Source organism: Nicotiana tabacum, chromosome 7, assembly GCF_000715075.1.
Source record: "Nicotiana tabacum cultivar K326 chromosome 7, ASM71507v2, whole genome shotgun sequence".
In the NCBI taxonomy this organism is placed as follows: Eukaryota; Viridiplantae; Streptophyta; class Magnoliopsida; order Solanales; family Solanaceae; genus Nicotiana; species Nicotiana tabacum.
In genome coordinates this window covers 116,426,013-116,449,339 of record NC_134086.1, presented here as the reverse complement: position 1 = coordinate 116,449,339, position 23,327 = coordinate 116,426,013, and the positions used below count along the sequence as shown (strand labels likewise).

General features: G+C 38.4%; 1 protein-coding gene across 2 annotated transcripts in view; it reads right to left on the bottom strand.

Moving 5' to 3' along the window:
* The window catches only part of LOC107811222 (zinc finger CCCH domain-containing protein 19-like), a 37,577-nt gene extending 15,425 nt beyond the window's left edge, over positions 1–22,152 (bottom strand). The window contains exons 1-3 of one of the 2 annotated variants that reach the window (XM_075217529.1): positions 21,785–22,152; positions 21,445–21,605; positions 2,230–2,309 (exon numbers count right to left, since the gene is read on the bottom strand). In XM_075217529.1, coding sequence (XP_075073630.1) covers positions 2,230–2,309; positions 21,445–21,551 — 187 coding nt within the window. In that variant the 5' untranslated portion in view covers positions 21,552–21,605; positions 21,785–22,152. The remainder of the gene's footprint in view (positions 1–2,229; positions 2,310–21,444; positions 21,606–21,784) is intronic. The other variant, XM_075217530.1, reaches the window with a different exon arrangement.
* Between the last annotated feature and the right edge of the window lie 1,175 nt (positions 22,153–23,327).

The window sequence follows — 23,327 nt, the reverse complement described above, 5'->3', positions numbered from 1 at the left end:
TTTGAATAAGAATAGGATGGTACTGGACACCCGTAAAGTTTAGGTGAGTAAATGATTTTTCAGGACAAGTTGAATAGGTTCTTTATGCATTTTCTCATACATTAATAATAATACAAAGTAGTAGCAATTTCACCTTAAAATTAACAAGTCCAAACATATATTACTAACAGTCCAAGATAAACTGGATGTTGTTTGTCAAATGCCTAACTTGAAAAAAGAAACCATAGAGCAAAATCTTGATCTGTGCATGGGCAATACTAACACAAAAATGAAAAACGCCTAGAAGGCAAGAAAATATTGTCATGATGTCAAAGCTCAGCGTACTGTACAGAAGAATAATGTTCAAAAATATACCCGAAACTGACGAAGATTGTCGATTGAGAATTGATAAGTGCAAAGAGAAATTGGTAGTAGTTATAGGCCGCATAACTTGAGCTCACAAAATTAAGAAATGAAAATAAAAAAATAAAGAATCATTAACCGACAAAAATACCAACATGAAGATGAATTTTGTTATAGAAATTAAAAGCCTAATGTATAAGTCTAAAGACTTACACTAGGAGTAACTAGTAAGGCCTATGAAGAATGAAGATGAAGCAAATGAAGAGTGCGACTGAGAAAGAATAGGAGAGAATGAACTGAAGCTCTAGCATATGTACATACTTAAGGGTAGAGTCGTAATTTTATTAATTCTTATTGGGTTATCGGTTAACCCATTAACATAATTGGCAACCCGAGGCCCGAATCAATCAATAGTGAAAAAATTCTAAATCGTTAACTCAATTACCCGATACCGATAACCCAATAAACAATTAACGGTTCGGGTTATCGGTTTTATCCGATATATGCGCAGCCCTAGGACTAGGACTAATTACATATATTCACATAACTATTCTAACATATAGCTTAGAAATTATTCGAGCTTGTCTTCTTAGTGATAGTTAAGAGTTACAGCCAAATCTTAGTTCTTTGTGGGATTCGACTCCGGACTCTTAGACCGGATTATATTTGCAGTGATCGCCTATCCTTTTTAGGACTAGAGTTGGGCGTGATCACCACCCTGCCTAATAGGAGCAGTTTTGCACAATTTATTTACCCATGTTTTGCGACATTGTTTGGCTGGATGCTACTCTTGACCACCTGATAGAAACAATGTTCAAGAGTAACCAAACTAAATTAGCGAATTCCATATGGAAAGCACGTGAATTGGCTCCCCAATGCAAATTTTCTCTTCATATATACCTTGAAACCAGCAGCAGAATCACTTATTACAAGAGGGAGATTAAGGAGATGAGTTTGGTGGGCTTATGAGTCCAAACTTTGGAATTTTTGAATAGGTTTGGAATACCTGAACTGCTCCAGTGGAGATCAATGTGGTTCATAAATTTGGATGAGAAAACAAAGCTGATTTATAATGAGCAACATATAAAAGCAACGCTTTGGTGCATAAGTGACCAAAGGCAGCTGAGCATAACTAGCAAGTTGTTAAGATTTTAAATGTAGCATCCAGCCATCAAAAGATTCCATTGAGGCAAGATAAGAGTGAAATTACAATGGATCCAAAAATTAAACTTTATTCCTAAAGCGGCTAACTGGCATGAAGGGGAACTTCAGCAACTATGGACGGCATACCATTACAGGAGGAATCATGTATCCTTGGAAATTTATTCCTTAACGAGAATTATTTACTTGCAAAAAAAAAAAAAAAAAAAAAAAAACAAACCCAGCTTACAACAAATATTTCCTGAACATTCAAATCATTGGAAACCTTGTTTGTCAAAGTGGCGTCTTTCTAATTCCTTGAACACAACAGACAGTTTCAAGTGACTTCTCCTACTATATAACTTAATGTCCTCCCTTTTACATTGAATCTTCATCAAAGAAAACTATTTTGGTTCATCCAAGTAACTATGATAGGGTAAATAGGCAAGGTTGCAAAGCAGTTATCTAAGGAGAGACTTGGTATCCCTTTTCATTTTAGTATACATGGAGAAATGGCAAAGACAGTTTTTTCTTCCAGTGTTTATTTTGGAAAATCTAAATATAACAGAACTCAAAATTCAATTGCCTTTTCTCGCTCAATATACAGTATGCTTTGTCATGCTTCACTTTGGCTATTCAAAATCGATAAATTAGCAAAAGAAGAAATACTACAGACAAAACAAAAGGAGAAAGAGTAAATTTAGAAATATTAAATTTGCTTAAAGGAGAATGAATTAAGAGGCTTGCCACATATCCAACGTTTATCACTTGTCAAAAACGAGTCAGCTATCCCCACACATTCAGGGTGATATGCTTTCAAGCATTGCCTGCAAAATCAAAAATATATTATTTAGTAAAAGTCCATGTAGAGAAAGAAATTAGTCACCAAGTCACAGGGTAAACATCAGCAGCAAAGGTAATCAATCACAGTGCACCGTGAACTTCTTTAACCCTTTGAGTTACGAGAAAGGAAATGAACTGCAATTGCGACGAAAGTGAATGAACCCCAAGAAACTGAATATAATTTTGCATACGGACTGTGTAGAAAAGATTGTTTACATCCATTAAATTAGAGGACGTGCTTATTTACTATAGTGTGCCACTGTTTCTCGAAGATACACAATGTATTTATCCGTACTTTCGCTTTCTCAGTTGAACATGGCCTAAGTTGAGAGGAGAAAGACAAAAGCATTATTGTATTCAAGCAAGTGCAATAAACTGTAGAAATGATCTTACATAATCATTCCTTAGACTGTATGCGAACATTGTTGGAAGAACGCCAGGGTGAACCCCTGGACCGGGACCACTCCCTTATCCTCACCAATTTGATTGAACACTAGCCCTCGCAACTTTGGTCTCCAATTCACCTCCTCTTTGTACAAGTGTTTATAAATTCTACTATTGCCCCTTACCTCATCTCCCTAATATACCCCCTTATCCACTTCCATAGGCAAAATTTCTCCTCTTATTCGCTACAAACCCCCTCCTCCAACCATAAAGCCCTCGATTTTTGTCTCCTACTACTCTCTTGAGCTATAGCCGGCGCAGTTATCTCTCTCTTCACCTCCTTCTTCCTCCCTTTTCCCGTCATCATTTCGCCGCTCTCAACTTTCCCCCAACTCATTCATAAGCTCTCTTCACATTTACTCTCCCAAGAACTTCCCTATTCCACACATGCATGCCCCTTTTAGCATTTTTAACTTCTTTGCGAGTTGGGATGATGGTTTGCCCGTGATTACAAATCCATTGCACCAGCCCGCCACTCTATGTTTGAAATCCGTTGCCTTTAGCCACATATTCTCAAATCTGAGGTGAGCTTGCATGTTTGTACCTCTACTACCTTCTAGTCTTGCATGATGGGAGAGTAGGACGAGATTAGCACTGGCAAGGGAATCTGAAGCACATTTGCTACCTGTTCCTCCTAGGAGGTTGACACCAAGAATCTAACAAGTCTTGATCTTGATGTCGATTCCTCCGCCTTTGGCCAATCCCAATCCAAGAAAGACTAATAAGAAGATGATTATCAATGAGCTTCGAGAGATCCTCCATTGCCGTTCTGCATCCCATCATTTCCTCCAGAAAGCTAATAATAGTATTTTGAGCCCCCCCCCCCCAATTACCCATGGAAAAACCCGTTTCACTATAGAGGTGGATAACTCATCCCAATACTGTAGACAATAAATTTGCATCAAGAAAATAAAATCAAGACCGAAAATATCGCAACAATCGTACTATTTTATTTAGAATATTTGAGTGTTACAATCTCCATGGATCCTCTAATTCTTCTTTTCAATATTAAATAAATTCAAGGGCTTTTGAGCTTGATCTTGAATCTATATTTGTTTCCACGAACGATGATCTTGTTCTTAAGCTTGAGCTTGATTGCTTGAACTTGATCTTGATTCGTTCTTCGTTCTTGAGCTTGAACTTGATTTCTTGAACTTGATTGCTGGAACCTTGAAACTTGCAGAGAAATTCGCGGCGTTTGATCCACGAGCTCTCTCTTGCTTCTTGTTATAACTTCTGGTGTTTTTTCTGGGTTATGAAAACCCCTATTTGTAGTTGTGGAAGGGAGGAGTTGTGATAAGAACAAACTCTTTCCGACCAATCAAATTGAAGTGTGACATGGCCACATTTGATTGGCCAGAACATGTCACTTGCACACGTGGCGCGATTTCATTAGCCTACTAATATGACTTGGCATGACATGTCATTTTGACACGTGGCATGATCCTATTGGCTCTTCCGTTTGACTTGGCGTGCCATGTCATTTGACACGTGGCACCAAACTGGACCTCTAGGAGATGTCATCTTGGGCTTAATGAAGTGGGCTGACCCTTTAGCCCAATTAAATGGGCTAGCCCAATGGATTAAGACTTATTTATTTAACCCATATGTGTTGGACTTATATAATTAATTCAATTATATTAGCCCATAATATTTATTTGGACCAATATATCTTGAATTTAAAATATAGTCCAAATTATTTTTTGAATTTAATTTTAATAAAATTTATATGCCTACAAATGCCCCCACTTTAAGACTTGTTGAGGTGTAGACTTGTCAAAACCGAAAACGGGTAACGAAGTACTGGCGGTCTTTCAAACTTGGTTTAGGCCAGTTTAGAGCACAAAAGATTGTCCATGCGATTTTGTTATGTGTACACCCCGTCAATTATTTGAACAATATAATGATCATTTAATTTAAATAGGGCTAAGACAAAGCTATTGAAAGTTATGATTTCAATATAAAATCATAATTGTCTTACGTCTGCAATTCCTTTCGGGAAAGGAAATCTTTTCCATTGTCATGATTAGACACAATATATTAGTATAGCTTCTTACAACAATTTGAGTCCTTCTTGGACTCATTGTCGCCGACCAGATGCATCATATACGGAGAAGGATTGTAACAGCTTCCTCATACACTCGATCCCACATCGGAAATAAGTTCTCGGCAGCCTCTTTGCAAGCTCTATATAAACTCCATACTACTTCACCAATTGAGCATTAATCTTTGGTTCTTGCAAGCCACTTTGAAGAGCAGTAACGAGAAAGTAATTTTTTTTCCTTTTTTTTTCTACTGCGTTTTTGCCTTCTTTTTTTTGTAGGTCAAGCGAGAAAGATATGTTCTTGTTCAACAAGATGATTCACGCATGAAGAAAGCGGTCTTAGGTGTGAAGGGATGGGTACAAATCCCTATCCGAATATCGGAGAGATTACTCAATGTGGCCCGACTACCGGAGAGATTACTCTCAATGTGGCCCGACTACCGGAGAGATTACTCTCAATGTGGCCCGACTACCGGAGAGATTACTCTCAAAACGGCCCGACTACCGGAGAGATTACTCTCAAAACGGCCCGACTATCGGAGAGGCCAACTTAGGGTGCAAAGGGACTCATATGTCCACCTTAAGATTGGAAAGTTATAGTTCCTTTTAAGGACAAACCCACGAAGAGGTCAACTTAAGGTGCAAAGGCACTCATATGTCCACCTTAAGATTGGAAAGTAATAAAGCTTCAACTCGAAGACTTCATGGACTTGATGACATTGACTTGAACATTTGGAAAACTTTGAAGATTCAGGGGACTTTGCAGACTTCAACTTGAAGACCGGCAAACTTGAAGATTCGGCGGACTTTGACGTTTCAATCTAAAAAATTGAGGGCTCAGATACTTCCACTTGAAGACTGACGAGTTTGAGGACCTCAACTTGAAGATTTCAACTTGGAGACCTGGAGGGCTTAGATATCTCAACTTGAAGGGTGGCGAACGTGGAGACTTCAGCTTGAAGACCAACGAACTTGAAGATTTCAACTTGGAGACTTCGAGGGCTTAAATGTTTCAGCTTCTCTTTTGATTCGCATAATTTACGGCTTTAAGCGCTTGAAACAAAAGATTCATATTTTGTCGTGGGAGAGTCCAAATAATGAACCATTTGATTTCTCAAAAATTAGACTTCAATATCTAAAATATATCCAAAATTTAGAATCAAACACCTTCAGAATCGCCCCAGATAATATTTTGAAACCAACTTTAGATTCCACCACGTTGAAAATTTCAGATTCGCGCAGCCTCACCAAAAAAATCCATATCTTGGTGTAGAAATATCGAAATTGCAAACCGTTTGATTTCTTGAAAACTAGACTTCAAGATCTAGAACATATCCAAAGTTCTCAATCAAACAACTTCAAAATCGTCTCCGATAATATTTTGAAACCAACTTTAGATTCCACCACGTTGAAAATTTCAGATTCGCGCAGCCTCACCAACAAAAATCATATCTTGGTGTAGAAATATCGAAATTGCAAACCGTTTGATTTCTTGAAAACTAGACTTCAAGATCTAGAACATATCCAAAATTCTCAATCAAACAACTTCAGAATCGTCCCAGATAATATTTTGAAATCAACTTTATATTGCACCACGCTATCAATTCCAAATTTGCGCAGTCTCACCAAAAAATTCATATCTCGGTGTAGAAATATCGAAATTGCAAACCGTTTGATTTCAAGAAAACTAAACTTCAAGATCTAGAACATATCCAAAATTCTTAATCAAACAACTTCAGAATCGTCCCAGATAATATTTTGAAATCAACTTTATATTGTACCACGCTATCAATTCCAGATTTGCGCAGTCTCACCAAAAAAATTCATATCTTGCTGTAGAAACATCGAAATTACAAACCGTTTGATTTTTTGGAAACCAAACTTCGAAATTTAAATCATATCCAAAATGCAGATTTTAATACCTTAAGGATAGTTTCAGATAATATTCCAAAGTCTAACGTAAAATTTTGACACGCTGATGATTTCAGGTTGCGCGACTTCACCAAAACTTTTGTATCTTGGTATGGAAGCCTCGAGATTGGAAGATGTCTCACTTGCCATTAATCGAAATTTAAGAGCTATATTCTCACAAATATCTTGGGTTCAAGTCTCACTGAATTTAAAACGTTGTGCCAAGCAATCTTTTCTTTATACTTGTGTTTCCTTTCGACGCCTCTCTTCCCTCTCCCCCCCTTTTTAAGGCAGAGGGCGGACTTGGAGATCAACAAACTTGAAGGTTTGGCGAACCTGAAGACATAGAGAATTCCTGGACTTCAATGCAAATACTTGACATCCTCCTAAAATTGGCTCATTGAAGATATCAATTTAACAGGGAGGGTTGCCCCCTTTAAATCAAATGAGATTAAAGTTCAACGGGAGGATGACATTTCAGCTTGATCTTACATTCCTTCGTACTTCATTCGAACAACAATTGGGGCAATATGTATCTTTTGAACTTACGCGACTGAACTTAGAATGAAACTCTAAGCTGCCTACGTATCTCGGTGAAGAGGATCAAGTCATACCGTAGTTCAGACTAGGTGATTTTTTTTTATGTCCTAACTTTTGCCTAGGCCGCCTTTTTCGAAGTTTTCAACCTAGCAAACTCCTTTTTTTATGTGGGGGCCATACACAGTTTAGACTCATGCGGGCCAGGAGTGTAGCAACATGCAATTTAGGCTCATGCGTCAAGACGCGTTGCAACTTCAAGGATAATAATTCTTTAAAAACTTTCCATTGATAGGGCCGATTCTCGTGCCATCTGCATCAACCAACTTGTAAGCCCCACTTGAGTAAGCTTCTTGTACGATATATGGCCCATCCCATTTTGAAGTGAACTTCCCTACAGGTTTATGGGAAGTAATTATGGGTCTTCGTACGGTAAGGACTTGATCTCCTACTTGAAAGGATCTCAGGCGAACTCTTTTATTGAAGGCGCGAGACAATCGAGCTTGATAACATTCAAGACTCTGTTGAGCTTCCAACCTCTTCTCATCGAGAACCTCCAACTCTGTTAATCGAAGTCGAGCATTTTCTTCATCAATAATCCCTTCTTGAATAGCCAGTCGTAACGAAGGTATTTGACGCTCAAGTGGCAAGACGGCTTCGACTCCATAAACGAGTGACTAGGGAGTCGCCTGTGTTGGCGTGCAGTGAGTCGTCCTATATGCCCATAGAGTTTCTTCCATACGGTCATTCCAATCTCGTTTGGATTTGGAGATGACTTTCTTTAGCAAGTTGCATAGAGTTTTGTTGAATGCCTCAGCTAGACCATTGGCGGCAGCATTGTACATCAAAGAGTTATGTTGCTTGAAGCCAAAGAGATCACAAATCTTATTCATCAACCTATTATCGAATGACTTTCCATTATCCGTTATTATGTAACGAGGAATGCCAAAGCGATAAATAATGTTTACTCGGATGAAATTTGCAACATTTTCCTTCTTTACTTCCTTAAGAGCTACATCTTCAACCCATTTTGAGAAGTAGTCTGTTGCAGCCAGGATGTATAGGTGCCCTCCAGAGGACTTTGGCAGTGGTCCAACAACATCCAATCCCCAAGCGTCAAACGGCCAGGATGCCCCAGTCGGGTGCAACACTTCAGGAGGTTGATGAATAAAATTCGCATGGAATTGACAAGCCTTGCATCTTCGAGCGTAGTCCAAGCAATCTTTTACCATCGTTGGCCAATAAAATCCCATCCTTTTTATATGGAAGTGGAGCTTTGGTCCAGACTGGTGTGACCCACATACGCCAGAATCCGCTTCTTGCAAAGCTTGGAGTGCTTCATCTTCCCCTAAGCATCACAAGAGTACTCCCTTGAATGATCTTCTGTATAGGGTATTTTTGTAGTAAAGGAAGCGAGGTGCACGACGACGGATTTCAGTTCTTCTCCGCGGATTTTCTGGAAGTATCCCATGGCATAAGTAGTCGATAATGGGTTGTCGCCATTCTTCTTTCTCAACTTCAGAAAGAGCGACGAGATGCTTGAGTTAATTTTCTTCCCCCTCCGCCTCATTTGGCAGCGGTACTTTTGGCAGATAGTAACTTGCGCTTGATCAGGTAGGATTAACGATGAAGCTAGGACAGCTAAAGCATTAGCCTTCTTATTTTCTTTCCTTGGCACATGCTGAATAGTCACATCACCGAGCCACCCCATTAATTTTTTAGCGTAATCATGATATGGGCGTAGTTCAGATTTTTGACCTCGTAACTACCTAAAAGCCGATTAAACACTAACTGAGAGTCACCAAAGACTTGCAATTACAACCGCTTCATTTCGACAGCCATTTCGAGCCCAAGTATTAGTGCTTGATACTCAACAATGTTGTTAGAGCAGAGTTGCGCCAACGTAAAAGAGTAGGGCAGAACTTCACCGTGAGAAGTGACAAATACTACACCAGCACCAGCTCCTCCGAGATGTGCAGCACCATCAAAGTACATCTTCCACGGAGGCTGAACTTCGATGACGATGGCGTTCTCATCAGGTAGTTCGTCAGTTAGCTCCCAATCATCAGGTATAGGGTGATCTGCCAAGAAATCCGCTAACGCTTGTCCTTTTATAGCCTTTTGAGATGTACACGATTTCAAATTGTTGAAACTAGAGGTACCACCTTGTTAGTCGATCACTAAGGACAGGTTTGGACATCACGAACTTGATGGGATTTGCTCTAGAAACCAAACGAACGACATGAGCTTGAAAGTAGTGCTTCAACTTTTGGATTGAGAAGACCAGCGCCAAACATAACTTTTCAATTGGCGAATAATTCAACTCGTTTGGTGTCATCATTCTGCTCAAGTAGTAAAGGGAGTTTTCTTTCCCTTCACTATTTTCTTGGGCCAACAGCGCTCCAACAGACCTTTCTTGTGTTGAAATGTCTAACATCAGCGGCTTCCCAAGTATAGGGGCTGCCAGAACAGGAGGCTTCATCAAGTAGGATTTAATGCTCTCAAAGGCATTGCTACACGCTTGGTCCCATTTGAAAGGGACACCTTTCTTCATAAGGCGATTGAATGGTTGGCACCTCCCAGCTAGGTTTGAGATGAATCTCCTAAGGTACGCTAACTTTTCGTGCAGACTTTTCAATTCGTGAATGTCCCTAGGCTCGAGCATTTTCAAGATTGCTTCTACTTTGGCTCGATCAATTTCAATCCCTCGATGTCGAACAATGAAACCAAGGAACTTTCCGGAAGTAACTCCAAAGGCGCGTTTCAATGGATTCATCCTAAGTTGGTACCTCCGGAGCAACTCAAACACCATTCTCAAGTCTTTCAAGTGGTCGTCCTTCTCTCTTGATTTTACCACCAAGTCGTCAACATAGCATTCGACATTCTTGTGGATAAAATCGTCAAAAATATTATGCATAGCCCTTTAGTAAGTAGCACCAGCGTTTTTCAAGCTAAAAGGCATTATCTTGTAGCTATAAATACCCTTGAGGGTACGGAATGCAGTAAGTTCTTCATCTTTTGGCGCCATGAGAATTTGGTTATAGCCTGATGAACCGTCCATAAATGACATTGCCTCGTACCCAGTAGTAGCATCGATCATCAGTTCTGGAATGGGAAGCGAGAACTCATCTTTGGGACACACATTGTTAAGATCCCTAAAGTCAACGCACACTCGAATCTGGCCACTTCTCTTCCTTACAGGGACAATACTTGAAACCCATGTTGGGTATTTAACTTCACGAATAAAGCCAGCTTCGATGAGTTTGTTAACTTCGGTTTCGATCAAGGGAACCAAGTCCGGCCAAAAATGCCTTTGAGCTTGTTTAACAGGGCAAGCACCATTTTTGACTGCAAGGTGATGGACTGCTACTTTCGGGTCCAAGCCAGGCATCTCTTTGTAACTCCAAGCAAAGACGTCCCTGAACTCCTTGAGTAACTCAATATAAGTGATCTCTTCATCAGCTTCTAGTAAAGCACTTAGGTAGGTGGGTCTTGGTTCTTCATCGGGGCCAAGGTTAACTTCTTTTAAGGCATCAATTGTCGTCTTCACTCCTTCTTCAAGTTTAGGTGGAGCATCCTTCGCATCTTCATCTTCTTGAGGGTCCCCATCGTTGAAAAATATGTGATAACACGGTGAAGCATCCTCCAATTCCGCATTATCCTCCATTGAAAATGGAACGACATTCTCGACTTGTACAGTAACATGATACGAAGAACCCACACTTTCTTCATCTTCGTCACGTTCCTTAGTGTAGACCACAGTATATGGCTTTACCTTCAGTACTTCTTTACATGAAACCACAAGTTTTGTTTGTCGCCTCATTCTAGAAGGAACCAAACTTTGGAAATCCTTAGAGATCTCCTGGATTTTGGGTGAAGCGGGTGTTCTTATGCTTTGAAAATTTCTCCGAAACTTATTCCCCTTCTTTAATGGACCCAATCTTTCAAACACGGTGTGGAAAGAGTAAGAAACTTGAATAATTTCATTCATATTTTTGAATGTCATATAGATGGATACAAGAAGAAGTTAGAAACAAAATCCCTTAAAATCTAACAAAATCTCATAAAATCTGGGATTATACAAAATAAAATAAAACAAAGAATCAAAATTTGATATGGAAAGATCTTAGAGAATCAAAACTTGATATGGATAAATCTTAGAGGATCAAATCTTGATATGGAGAATATCTTCTTGGAAATCCTCTATCATTCAACACTCCCCCTCAAGCTGGTGAATGGATATCTTCCATTCCTAGCTTGCTTATCAGGTCTTGAAACACATTGTTTGGCAGTCCTTTTGTTAAAACATCGGCCAACTGATCTTTGTAGATACAAATGGTGTACAGATGAGTCCACTATCTAATTTCTCCTTAATGAAGTGTCTATCTACCTTAATATGCTTAGTGCGATCATGCTGTACAGGAAAATGAGCTATACTTATTGCTGATTTATTGTCACAATATAGTCTCATAGGTCCTTCCCATCTTATTTTCAAATCATCAAGGATTATCTTTAACCATAACAACTCAAAAACTCCCATTGCCATAGATCTGAACTCGGATTCTGCACTTGATCTGGCCACCACATTCTGTTTTTTACTTCTCCAAGTCACAAGATTTCCTCCTAAAAAGGTACAGTATCCAGAAGTTGACCTTCGATCCACTAATGAACCAGCATAATCTGCATCAGTATAAGCCTTTAAAACCATGTCTCCTCCTCTTCTGAATAGTATTCCTTTTCCGGGGCTTCCTTTAAGATATTGTAGAATCATGTTCGCCGCTTGGAGATGCATTTCTCTAGGGTCATGCATAAATTGGCTAACGACACTTACAGCAAAAGCATTGTTTGGCCTTGTATGGGACAAGTAGATCAATTTCCCTACAAGCCTTTGATACGAGCCTTTATCTACCACAGAATCTTCGGGAGAATTACACAACCCATGATTATATTCAATTGGTGTGGCCACTGGTTTACACCCTAATTTTCAAATTTCTTTCAACAAATCAAGCACATATTTTTGTTGGGAAATAAAGATTCCTTGTTTAGAATGTGCTACTTCAATTCCCAAAAAATACTTTAATTTTCCAAGATCTTTGATATCAAATTCCTTGAGTAAACAATTCTTCAAATTATGTATCTTCTCCGATAGCCTAGCTTGATCATAACCTTTGTAAATCTTCCAAACCATGCACGGGGTGATTGCTTTAGTCCATAGAGTGTCTTCTTCAGTCTACATACCATTCCTTTCTTGCTTTCAAAACCAGGTGGTACCTCCATATAGATCTCCTCATCTAAATCTCCATGTAGAAAAGCATTTTTAACATCAAATTATTGTAGGTTCCAATTAAAAATCGCAGCCAATGACAATAAGATCCTCACTGTATTCATTTTTGCCATTGGAGCAAAAATCTCCAAATAATCAATTCCATAGGTCTGTGTGTAACCCTTTGCTACCAAACGTGCTTTAAATCTTTCTATGGACCCATCGGACTTGTATTTCACGGTAAACACCCATCTACACCCTACCGACTTTTTCCCTTTTGGTAATTCCACCATTTCCCAAGTTTTATTCTTGTGCAATGCTTCCATTTCCACCTTCATAGCTTCTTCCCACTCTTTGTTACCTAATGCTTCAGACAAATTTTTTGGGACAGGAATTGTGTGGAGGTTACTGAGAAAAGCTTTATGGCTTGGGGATAGATTTTGATATGTCAAGGAAAGGCACAAAAGGTGTTGTGTGCAGGTTCTGGTTCCTTTTCTAAGTGCAATGGGAAGGTCAAGATCATTTGGTTGGTTATGATCTTCATGATCAGTTTGGTTTGGTGTTTCTGATGGTTCAACAGGTTCAGGATAGGTATTAGGAGCAGGAACATGAGGAGATAATTGTGGTTGAGTAGTTTGATCAGTTAGCCTCTTTCTTCTGGAATAAACCTGCAATGGTGGATTACTTTCTTGAATTCCTTTATCTATATCAAGATTAGAAGACTCAATAGGTTCATTAGGATTTAGAGACTCAGATGAGTTAAGAGATGATGACTCAGGCAAGGACATAGATAAGGATTTGTCATGGCTAGGAATAGACAAATCAAGTAGTGATAAGTCTAGAGATTCTTTTCCATCCAATGACTCCCCCTGAATGTAAGAATTTTTAAAAAATGACTCACTTTTATCAAATGTGACATCAGTTGAAACAAAAAACTTTCTTGGTTGATGGTTGGCAACACTTATATCCTTTTTTAGTAGGAAAATATCCAATGAAAACACACTTAGGAGCACGTGGATCTAATTTGCCTCTATTCTGAGAATGAATGTGAACATAGGCAATACTCCCAAAGATTCTAGAAATCAATTTACTAGAATATTCGAAATTCGGGAAGAAACTCCTAAGAGTATCAAGTGGAATCTTAAATTTCAGAATTCTTGATGGTATTCTGTTACTAAGATATGCAGCAGTTAGAACAACTTCCCCCCAATACTGATTTGGAACCCTTTTGTGAAACAATGGTGATCTAGTAATGTCAAGTAACAAACCGTTTCTTCTCTCCGCTATCCCATTTTGTTGAGGAGTATTGACACATGAAGATTCGTGAATAATTCCCTCATTTTTTAAGAAAACAGAGAGGTTTTGATTGAAGTAGTCCTTGGCATTATCAGAACGAAATCTTTTAATTGTCACATCAAATTGGGTTTTAACCAGATTAAAAAATGTAGGAAGAACGTGGCTGACATCTGATTTTTGCTTTAACAAATAGATCCATGCTACTCTTGTACAATCATCAATGAATGACACAAATCATCTAGCACCAGAAATATTAGGAATGGAAGAGGGTCCCCATACATCACTATGAATAAGAGAAAATGGAGTCTGACATCTTTTGTTGCTTATTGGAAAGGCAACACATTTATGTTTTGCGATTTCACAATCTTCACAATGAAAAGACTCAACAACCAAATTTTTGAATAACGATGGAAACATTAGCTTGATTACATAAAAAGAAGGATGACCTAAGCGACGATGATAGAGCCAAACTCTCTCTTTATTGGACATAACAGATTCAGACAAGAATGAACTAGATAAGGAATTCTTAATTGTATCTCCACCATTGTGAAAATCCAGAAAATAAAGACCACCTTTCTCACTAGCACGCATTTATCTCCTTCGTGTCCTGTTTCTGAAATGCACAATATGAAGAGAAAAAGGTTACTTTGCATTTGGAATCTTTGGTGACTTTGTGGACAGAAATGAGATATGCAAATAACTTTGGGACATGAAGAACATTCTTAAGTATCAAAGACTTTCCCAGTTGTATGTCTCCTTGGCCAGCTACCGTAATAACTGAACCATCGGCTATAGTTATTTTTTATAGCTAAGGCAAGGTGAATATGATATAAAGAGATGGGAGGAACAAGTCATATGATCAGTTGCCCCGGAATCAACCACCCACATTGGAGAAAATTTGTCTCTAGCATTAGCAACAAAAGTGGAAGAAATACCTGCAAAGGCCATTGAACAACTACCTGCCGAAGATGATATCTCCAGAGATTCCAGCAATGTCTTCAATTTTTCAATATCTTCTTTGTTGAATTCTGGGACTAATGGACTTTTTTTATTAACCTGAGGGTTGTTAGCAATGTGTGCCTGCGTTCCATCAAAAGTATTCTTGGTTGGAGGTTTACCATTGAGTTTCCAACATCTCTCTCGTGTGCTGGTACTTTTTGCAGTAAGTGCAGTAAAGATTGTCCCTGTTGACAATCGGTTTGAATGAACTTGCGGGCTTGATGGTGCTCTCCAATTGTGAAACTCCAGATTCCTTTTTATTTATCCCTTTTGTCATAAGAGCTGATCCTTCATTTATTTGAGTTTCAAGCATAACACTCCTCCGTCCTTCCTCTGTCCGTATAATGGCCATTGTCTCATTCAATGATGGCAGATCTTCTTTCCCTAAAATTTGCACTCGTACAACATCAAACTCTGCATTTAGCCCTGCAAGAAAATCATAAATCCTTTCTTTTTCAATAAATCTTTTCAAAATTACAGCATCGTCTGTCTAACGCATTTGAATGCATTGATAGTGATCCATCTCTTGCCATAACCCCTATAAAAGGTTAGAATATTACGTGACAGATCAAGCTCCCTGTTTTGTTGCAGATAATTTGTTTTTATTTCATAGATCCTGGCAGCATCATGAACTTTAGAGTATGTCTCCTTCACTGCATCCCAAATTTCCTTAGCAGTATTCAGAAACATAACAGTATCACTAATTTCTGGAAGCATGGAGTTCCATAACCATGACATCACCATTGAATCATGTTCATCCCATGCATCAAACTTGGGGTCTTCTTTGGATGGTCATGTACCGAGGAGATGTCCTAATTTCCCTTTACCTTTTAGAAAGGTACGAACAAGCTGAGACCATTTTAGATAATTTTTCCCATTCAACCGATAAGAGGCTTGAATATTTTGTAAATCTCCCGTTGAAGCTGTAGAGCTATGCTCTACAGTGGCAAAAACATTTTCAGAGACTGGAGTATTCGCAATAGTACTCTCTTCGGACATGGTTTTCAAATGGTTTCAACTCTTGGGCGGAATAAAGAGGACAAATGTGATGAAAAGATGGATGAATGAAAAAAATATGTCAGTAATAAGCCTAAGGCTCTGATACCATGTGGAAAGAGTAAGAAACTTGAATAATTTCATTCATATTTTTGAATGTCATATACATGGCTTTATATACAAGAAGAGGTTAGAAACAAAATCCCATAAAATCTAACAAAATCCCATAAAATCTGGGATTATACAAAATAAAATAAAACAAGAATCAAAATTTGATATGGAAAGATCTTAGAGAATCAAAACTTGATATGGACAAATCTTAGAGGAACAAATCTTGATATGGAGAATATCTTCTTGGAAATCCGCTATCATTCAACATACGGAGGTCCTCACAGGTGATTTTCCAAGTCGATCAAAGACAAAAGGCTTGTTAGAAGCGGCTGACTCATCTTCTACAGTGATATAATTGTTGCTCGCTCTTCTTATTGAGATGCGCACCGGTGAGGATTGCTTGTATCCCAAACCTTCACGTGGTTGCCTCATTGTAGCTTCTGATAGGAGCTTCCCTAACTTTGACGGCTCATTAGGATTGTATCCAACTTTTGCAAATAGCTTGTAAGCATTAGGGTCAAAACCTTCATTTGTTCGCTTTGTAGGGAGTGCCACATTCTGCAAACGATTTTGGGCTACAAACCCTGCAAGCGGCTTCGAGGACAACTTTACTGCCTCAATTCGTATTACCGGAAGAGTTAACTCCTTTAGCGTGTTAGTTTGGAGATTAGATGATTCACCCTTATCTTTCTTCCTTTTAGGGACATATTGGAGCGGATGACTCACTTTCTTGCGATAAGATGCAATACCCCCTCTATAAGATTTATTCGCGTTGGGTTGTACCTCCTCGGTAACATCTTTGACTCTACCAGTAGTCACTTCGACTCTTTTAGTTGTGGAGAAAGACATTGATGGTAGGTAGATGGAACCACTTTGTTCTCATGTATCCAAGGCCTTCCAAGCAAGACATTGTATGAAGTCTTTGCATCGATCACATGTAGCCATGCACTTGATTGCATATCTTCAATGGTGATTTCCAGCCTGATCGCGCCTATGGCTCTTTGCCCCCCTTGGTTGAATCCTTGGATCATCACACGACTTTCTGAGAGTTCACTCATGAGAATACCATGTTCTTTCACAGTGCGAATTGGCAAAATGTTCACTGAGGATCCCCCATCAACCAAAATTCGATTTATTCTTTCATCGCGCATATAGCCAACCAGGTATAATGGGCGATTGTCAAGAGTGTCACCTAGTAGAAGATCGCCGTTTGTGAACGTAACCTTTTCCTCGCACGCATTAGCTTCTTGAGGAATAGACTCGATGAGCTTTTCTGAAGATGGTGCTAACGGTAGGTCATCACTCTTTTCTTCCCCTTTATCAGCATTGCAACAAGAGGCTTCAATATCATCACGGGAAATCTTCATGCGGAACCAACATGGCAAGAAATCCTCCAAGGTCACTGGATGTCGTGGCTTTTGAGGGTGGTGCACCTCCACTTTTGCTTTCTTTACGTGCTTAACTGGATTCCATCTCCTCGGTCTTTTCACCATTATTTTCCTTGTTGGTTGTTCCATTGATCCTTTCTGTGGGCTCCTTTTGTGGCGCCTACGACGAGTCACCAATGTCCAACCTTCATCATCCTCAGGTTGATTGACTTCAGCTTTGTCATTCTCCAGTAATTCTTCATCTTTACTTTCTTTAATACCGCATAATTCATCCGGACTAAATAAGCCAAATGTGATAGAGACTTGGTTTGCGCTTGCTTTCTCATCTTCAAGCACGATCTTCTTTTAGCGAGCCAAGTCCATGACTTTGTCCTTGAAGACAAAGCACTTCTCCAGATGATGGCTCACAAGTCGATGGTATTTGCAGTAATTTGGGTCATTTGTTTTTCCAGCTTCATTTGGTCGCTTCATCTCCGGAAGCTCAATGGGACTTAACTCGAGGAGTTCTTCAAAAATAGCTGGCACATCAGAATCCAAAAATGGGTACTCTTTCTCTTGCATTTCTTTTAAAGTCAACTTTCCACATGGCTTATCTTGAAAAGAAGTGGATTTCATATTCTGCTTCTTGCTCACCTTCGTTGTGAACTTCACAGGTGATGTGTTGACATTCATAGCTTCTTTGCTTTCAGACTTGGGTGCAAACTTGCCCCACTTCCTGACTTCTTGCTTGTCATTCCCTTTGCGAGGTTCATAGATGGGCAGCCTTTCATTTCCAGCGGAGGCCATGCTCAATTCCATGTCATGGGCACGAGTTGCAAGTTCTTCAAATGTGTCAGGCTTGATACCTTGCAAGATGTAGCGGAATCCCCAATACATGCCTTGGATGCACATCTCTCTGCCTGAAGCTTCACTAAGTCTGTCTTTGCAGTTAGGCTTGCATTCCTCCAACGATTGATAAAGTTGATAACTGGTTCCCCCTTTCGTTGACGAGTATTTGTAAGTTCTATCATACTCACAGTGTGTCTCGTACTATTAAAGCGACTGAGGAACTCTTGCTCTAGTTGATCCCAGCTATCGATAGATCCAGCCTCGAGGTCTGTGTACCGTCAAAAGCATTTCCTTTTAGCGAGCGGACAAACTGCTTAATGAGGTAATCTCCACAAGTCCCAGCATTGTTGCACGTCTCCACGAAGTGCGCCACATGTTGCTTTGGGTTACCTTTACCATCAAACTGTTAAAACTTTGGAGGTTGATAGCCTGCAGGCATCTTCAACATATCGACCCTTGCAGTGTATGGCTTTGCATATGTAAGGGAGGATTTGGCAACAACTTCATATTTGTTCTTAATGGTTCCTTCAATGAACTCCTTCAGTTGATCGATTGGAATCGTCCCTTCAGATGAGATAGGGATAACTTTAGTAGATGCTACTGGTCTTGGGGGAGAGTCACTCTCTAGAACTTCTAGGAGCTTGCCGGGTGCATGGGTGGATTCTTCTTCCATCAAGATTCTCACCCTGTCGGTTAGCTTGTCAATTCTAGCCTCTTGATTTTGCATGCATTTGGTCAATCCAGCGATTGCTTCCGTCAAGTTTGCCAACTGCTCCTCCACAGATGAAGTATTTGTCACCATGGCTTGCATGATTGTTGTGGAAGACTGAGAGTAGCATGGATTTCCACGCAGATTGATCCTTGATTGACTCACGCTATGTGGTGTAAGTGGGGAGGATTCGTCACTTGAAGCATCATCATCTTCTTTCACAACAGAGTGCTTGGATCCGGAGAGGTCAAGCAGAGCAAGAGTTTTCTTGATCTTTTCAGCAACATCGCTTCCTCCTTCAGATGCGTTTGTGGAAGATCTTGCTCCTTTTGAGGATGAAGATCCGAAAATAGGGGTTGATGCGGACGGCACTTGGGGTGCTTGTTGTCCTAAAGAGCTTGCTTTGCTCCTCGTAACTGGTCCGAAGCTTCCAAAGGTGACATCGAGGATGCTTTCCACATCAGCATAGAACCTGGAGTTAGCAGCCTTGGTGGATGTTGATCTGGAGTTGATTTTCTTCGAAGCCATTTCAATGTTCTTGAACTTTGGTGATTGAAAAGTTGAGATGAGAGGTAGAGATTGTCCCACCGGGCATGCTAGAATTTGTAGACAATAAATTTGCATAGAGAAAATAAAATCAAGACCGAAAATATCGCAACAATCGTAGTATTTTATTTTGAATATTTGAGTGTTACAACAGACTACCCTCCCTAGACCTCACATGTTGGGATCAAACTAGGTTAGTAGTAGTTGTTGTAATCTCTATGGATCCTCTGATTCTTCTTTTCAATAGTAAATAAATTCAAGGGCTTTAGAGCTTGATCTTGAATCTATATTTGTTTCCACGAATGATGATCTTGTTCTTGAGCTTGATTGCTTGAACTTGATCTTGATTCGTTCTTCGTTCTTGAGCTTGAACTTGATTTCTTGAACTTGAACTGATTGCTTGCTCTTGTTTCTTGTTATAACTTCTGGTGTCTTTTCTGGGTTATGAAAACCCTTATTTGTAGTTGTGGAAGGGAGGAGTTGTGATAAGAACAAACTCTTTCCGACCAATCAAATTGAAGTGTGACATGGCCACATTTGATTGGCCAGAACATGTCACTTGCACACGTGGCGCGATTTCATTAGCCTGCTAATGTGACTTGGCATGCCTTGCCATTTTGACACGTGGCATGATCCTATTGGCTCTTCTGTTTGACTTGGTGTGTCACGTCATTTGACACGTGGCACCAAACTAGGCCTCTAGGAAGATGTCATCTTGGGCTTAATGAAGTGGGCTCATCCCTTTAGCCCAATTAAATGGGCTAGCCCAATGGATTAAGACTTATTTACTTAACCCATATGTGTTGGACTTATATAATTAATTCAATTATATTAGCCCATAATATTTATTTTGGCCAATATATCTTGAATTTAAAATATAGTCCAAATTATTTTGTGAATTTAATTTTAATAAAATTTATATGCCTACAAATACCTCTAATTTAATTAGACCCTACCCACTGACCCATATACATTCCAAAAAGCACCAAAACTTCCCAACTTTTAAATTTTTAGTCGCTGACAAGGCATCCTCGCCTCAGCGAAGCACACCTTTCTGAATTTAGAAAAGATTGAAAAATCATCAGGAACCTCCCTTATTTTTTCCATGCAATTTCTGAGAACTGCTATCACGGACCTCTTTTTTTTACCTCCATTTTTCTCTCGGTCCCGCATTCCCTCAAGCTAATCACCTCCCTCCTTTTACACTTCTTGGACTATAGCATCAACAAAGTAAGTCATCGTCCCCTCCCCCTCATATTCATCCCCCAACAATGGACCTTTTGTTTGGGTGATTCATCCCCTCACATTCCAAGATACACTCTTACTTTATCCTTCCACTAAAGGAATATTGACCAGAATTACTATGCCATCCCTTTCTTTCAAAGGTATATACATTGTGCCAGTAAGTAGAGCATGAGGTTAAGAATTACTGTCCACACACAATCCACTCTAGCATCCAAGGCTAGTGGACATCTGTAAATCTACAGACTTTGTCTTTCATAAAAGTCAAGTTGACAAGTTCCTAATAAAAGAAGTCCCAGCTGAAAACTGAATGAATTAACCTGTTCCATTTTTCATTCATTTTTTAAAATTATTGGAACCAACTAACAATGTTTGCAAGCAAGCTTGAGTTTATCCACAGAAATTTATGGTTGGTCACGGAAAAGGAAACAACCTTTCCCCAGAAAGCCAAACAGTGGCTATTACTTCACAAAAAAAGAACTTTTTTTTTTGTAATCAACGAATCTTTTAGGGCCAGTAACGCAAAATATAGAAAAAGACAAGACACAACCTAGGGTTCTGGAAAAAGACAAAAAGTTACCTCCCACCATGCAGAGGGGCAATTTTGACCTAAATTTAGTAAAGGTGTCTTTTTCAACCCAGAAAAAAATTAAACTTCCCACCTTTCATGTCCACGTTTTCATTGACCAAAGTAAAGCCCGAAAAGAAGGAACAAATACTGTAACTTTTATGTTCAGATTAGCTTGCGCCTACCTCAACTGTTTCGACGTATCAAAATAAAATGGGTTTTACTAAAATAACTTACCCATAATCACAAATCATTAGCTCTCCTCCATCTTTACATTCAAAGCACCAATCTTCTGCTATTTCTTCTTTCTTCAATTTCTTGGGCCTGCCCCTCTTCTTCTTCATTTCAAGTTCTTTGATATATATAGGCCAAAAGTTAATTACCTGAGACCCACTTCACTGTAATCAACATAAGCCACTGGTTTAGTTCAGATAATCAAAACTAGAATGCAGATAGATGATTTTTTTTCTTTTTCTTGGTCCAAAAATTTAAAGAAAACAAACCCTTTTAGAAGAAATAGCATAAAATTCTAAAGAAATCACAAGAATCATAACAAAAAAAAACAGAGATTTTTTACCTAGAAAACATGAATGTCGTTTTGATCAACTGAAAGATGTTCACAAAATAAAATAAAAAATCAGCTTTACTTGTCTAACCTTGTTCAATAGAAAGCTGGTACTGCTACCATTGGACAGAAAATTGGGGGGAGAAGAGGGATAAAGAGAAAGACAGATTTTTGTAATTAAGGAATTGAATTGAAGAGAAGAATCCTATTCAGGAAAGAAGAATCAAATGGGATTTGGAGAAATCTATGTTAGATTACAACAAAGTTAAGTTACTGACACACACTAAACAGTTGGCAGAAAAATGGATACAATTGTCAGTTTGGAACGAACAACTAAACAATGTCTATTAGTAATTGCTTATTTTAAAAAAAGTTCGCTTTAGTATAAAAAGAGGCTTTAACTTTATTTAAGAGATGCATTACGGTAATAGTACTAACTTCATTTAATAGACGGAATGTTACAAAAATCTCAAATAAGTCTTAATTTATCAACCTCTAACTATTAATCATAGGTTTATTAAAACTAGTAAAGCATATATAAAAATTAAAAACTCAAATAAATAAGATTTTTTCTCTCCAAAAATCACATAGATGAGTCAATATACAATGAGTATGGTTGAAATTCATTAAAAACATATAGATGAGCCAATATACAAAATTTGAGGAATAGTAGAGGTGATTTGGTATCAAAATTCAAGTTAAAATCGAGTTCGAAAATTCCTCTGCGTCACGTGTATCACGCATGTATCTCACACACAATTATACATGGATATATATGTGATACACATTTAATACATATATGATACATATGTGATATACAAATGCTGCACATATTTTTTTCATGTTCATCAATTACTTTAAATTTTCAACTCAAACCACCTCAAAACTCCATCAAATCATCCCACAAGTGAGATTCAAGCTCCTTAAGATATACTCAATCTATTCTAATAACACTCACCCAAAAGAAAGCAAAAATTTGACCTTTTTTTGTGCTACAAATAGCTAATTGTCTAATATTGATAATATTTTTCTAATATTAGTAGTATTTTATGAATTGACCAATTTTTGTAATAAGTTACTTATAAATGAACATAGTTTGATAGTTTCCCTTTAATAAACACTAATCTCAAAGGTATTTTTTTTTTTTGTAAAAGATAGCATAAATATTAGATAAAAAACTATATCTAAGTTGTAAAATAAAAGTCTAAGCTAGTTAGTTAATTGAAGGAGAACATTACAAATGAAATTGCATCCACGATCAAGGACAAATAACGTAGCTGATAAATGAAGTTACTTTTAAATGGATAATATTAAACAAAAAATTACTTGACTAAATTTATCACGACTAATTATCGAATTGATCAACTGATTCATTAGTGAATTATTTAGGTGTATAATAATTTAGGGGTATTTTATCTTTTAAAATGCTAGAATTAGGTAATAATTTGAGATATTGCAAATGATCACGTATCATACAATTTACCTATATATCTCACCTCAAATAAAATATAAAATAAGTCGTGTTTTTTATCTCTATGACTTACTATTAAGAATT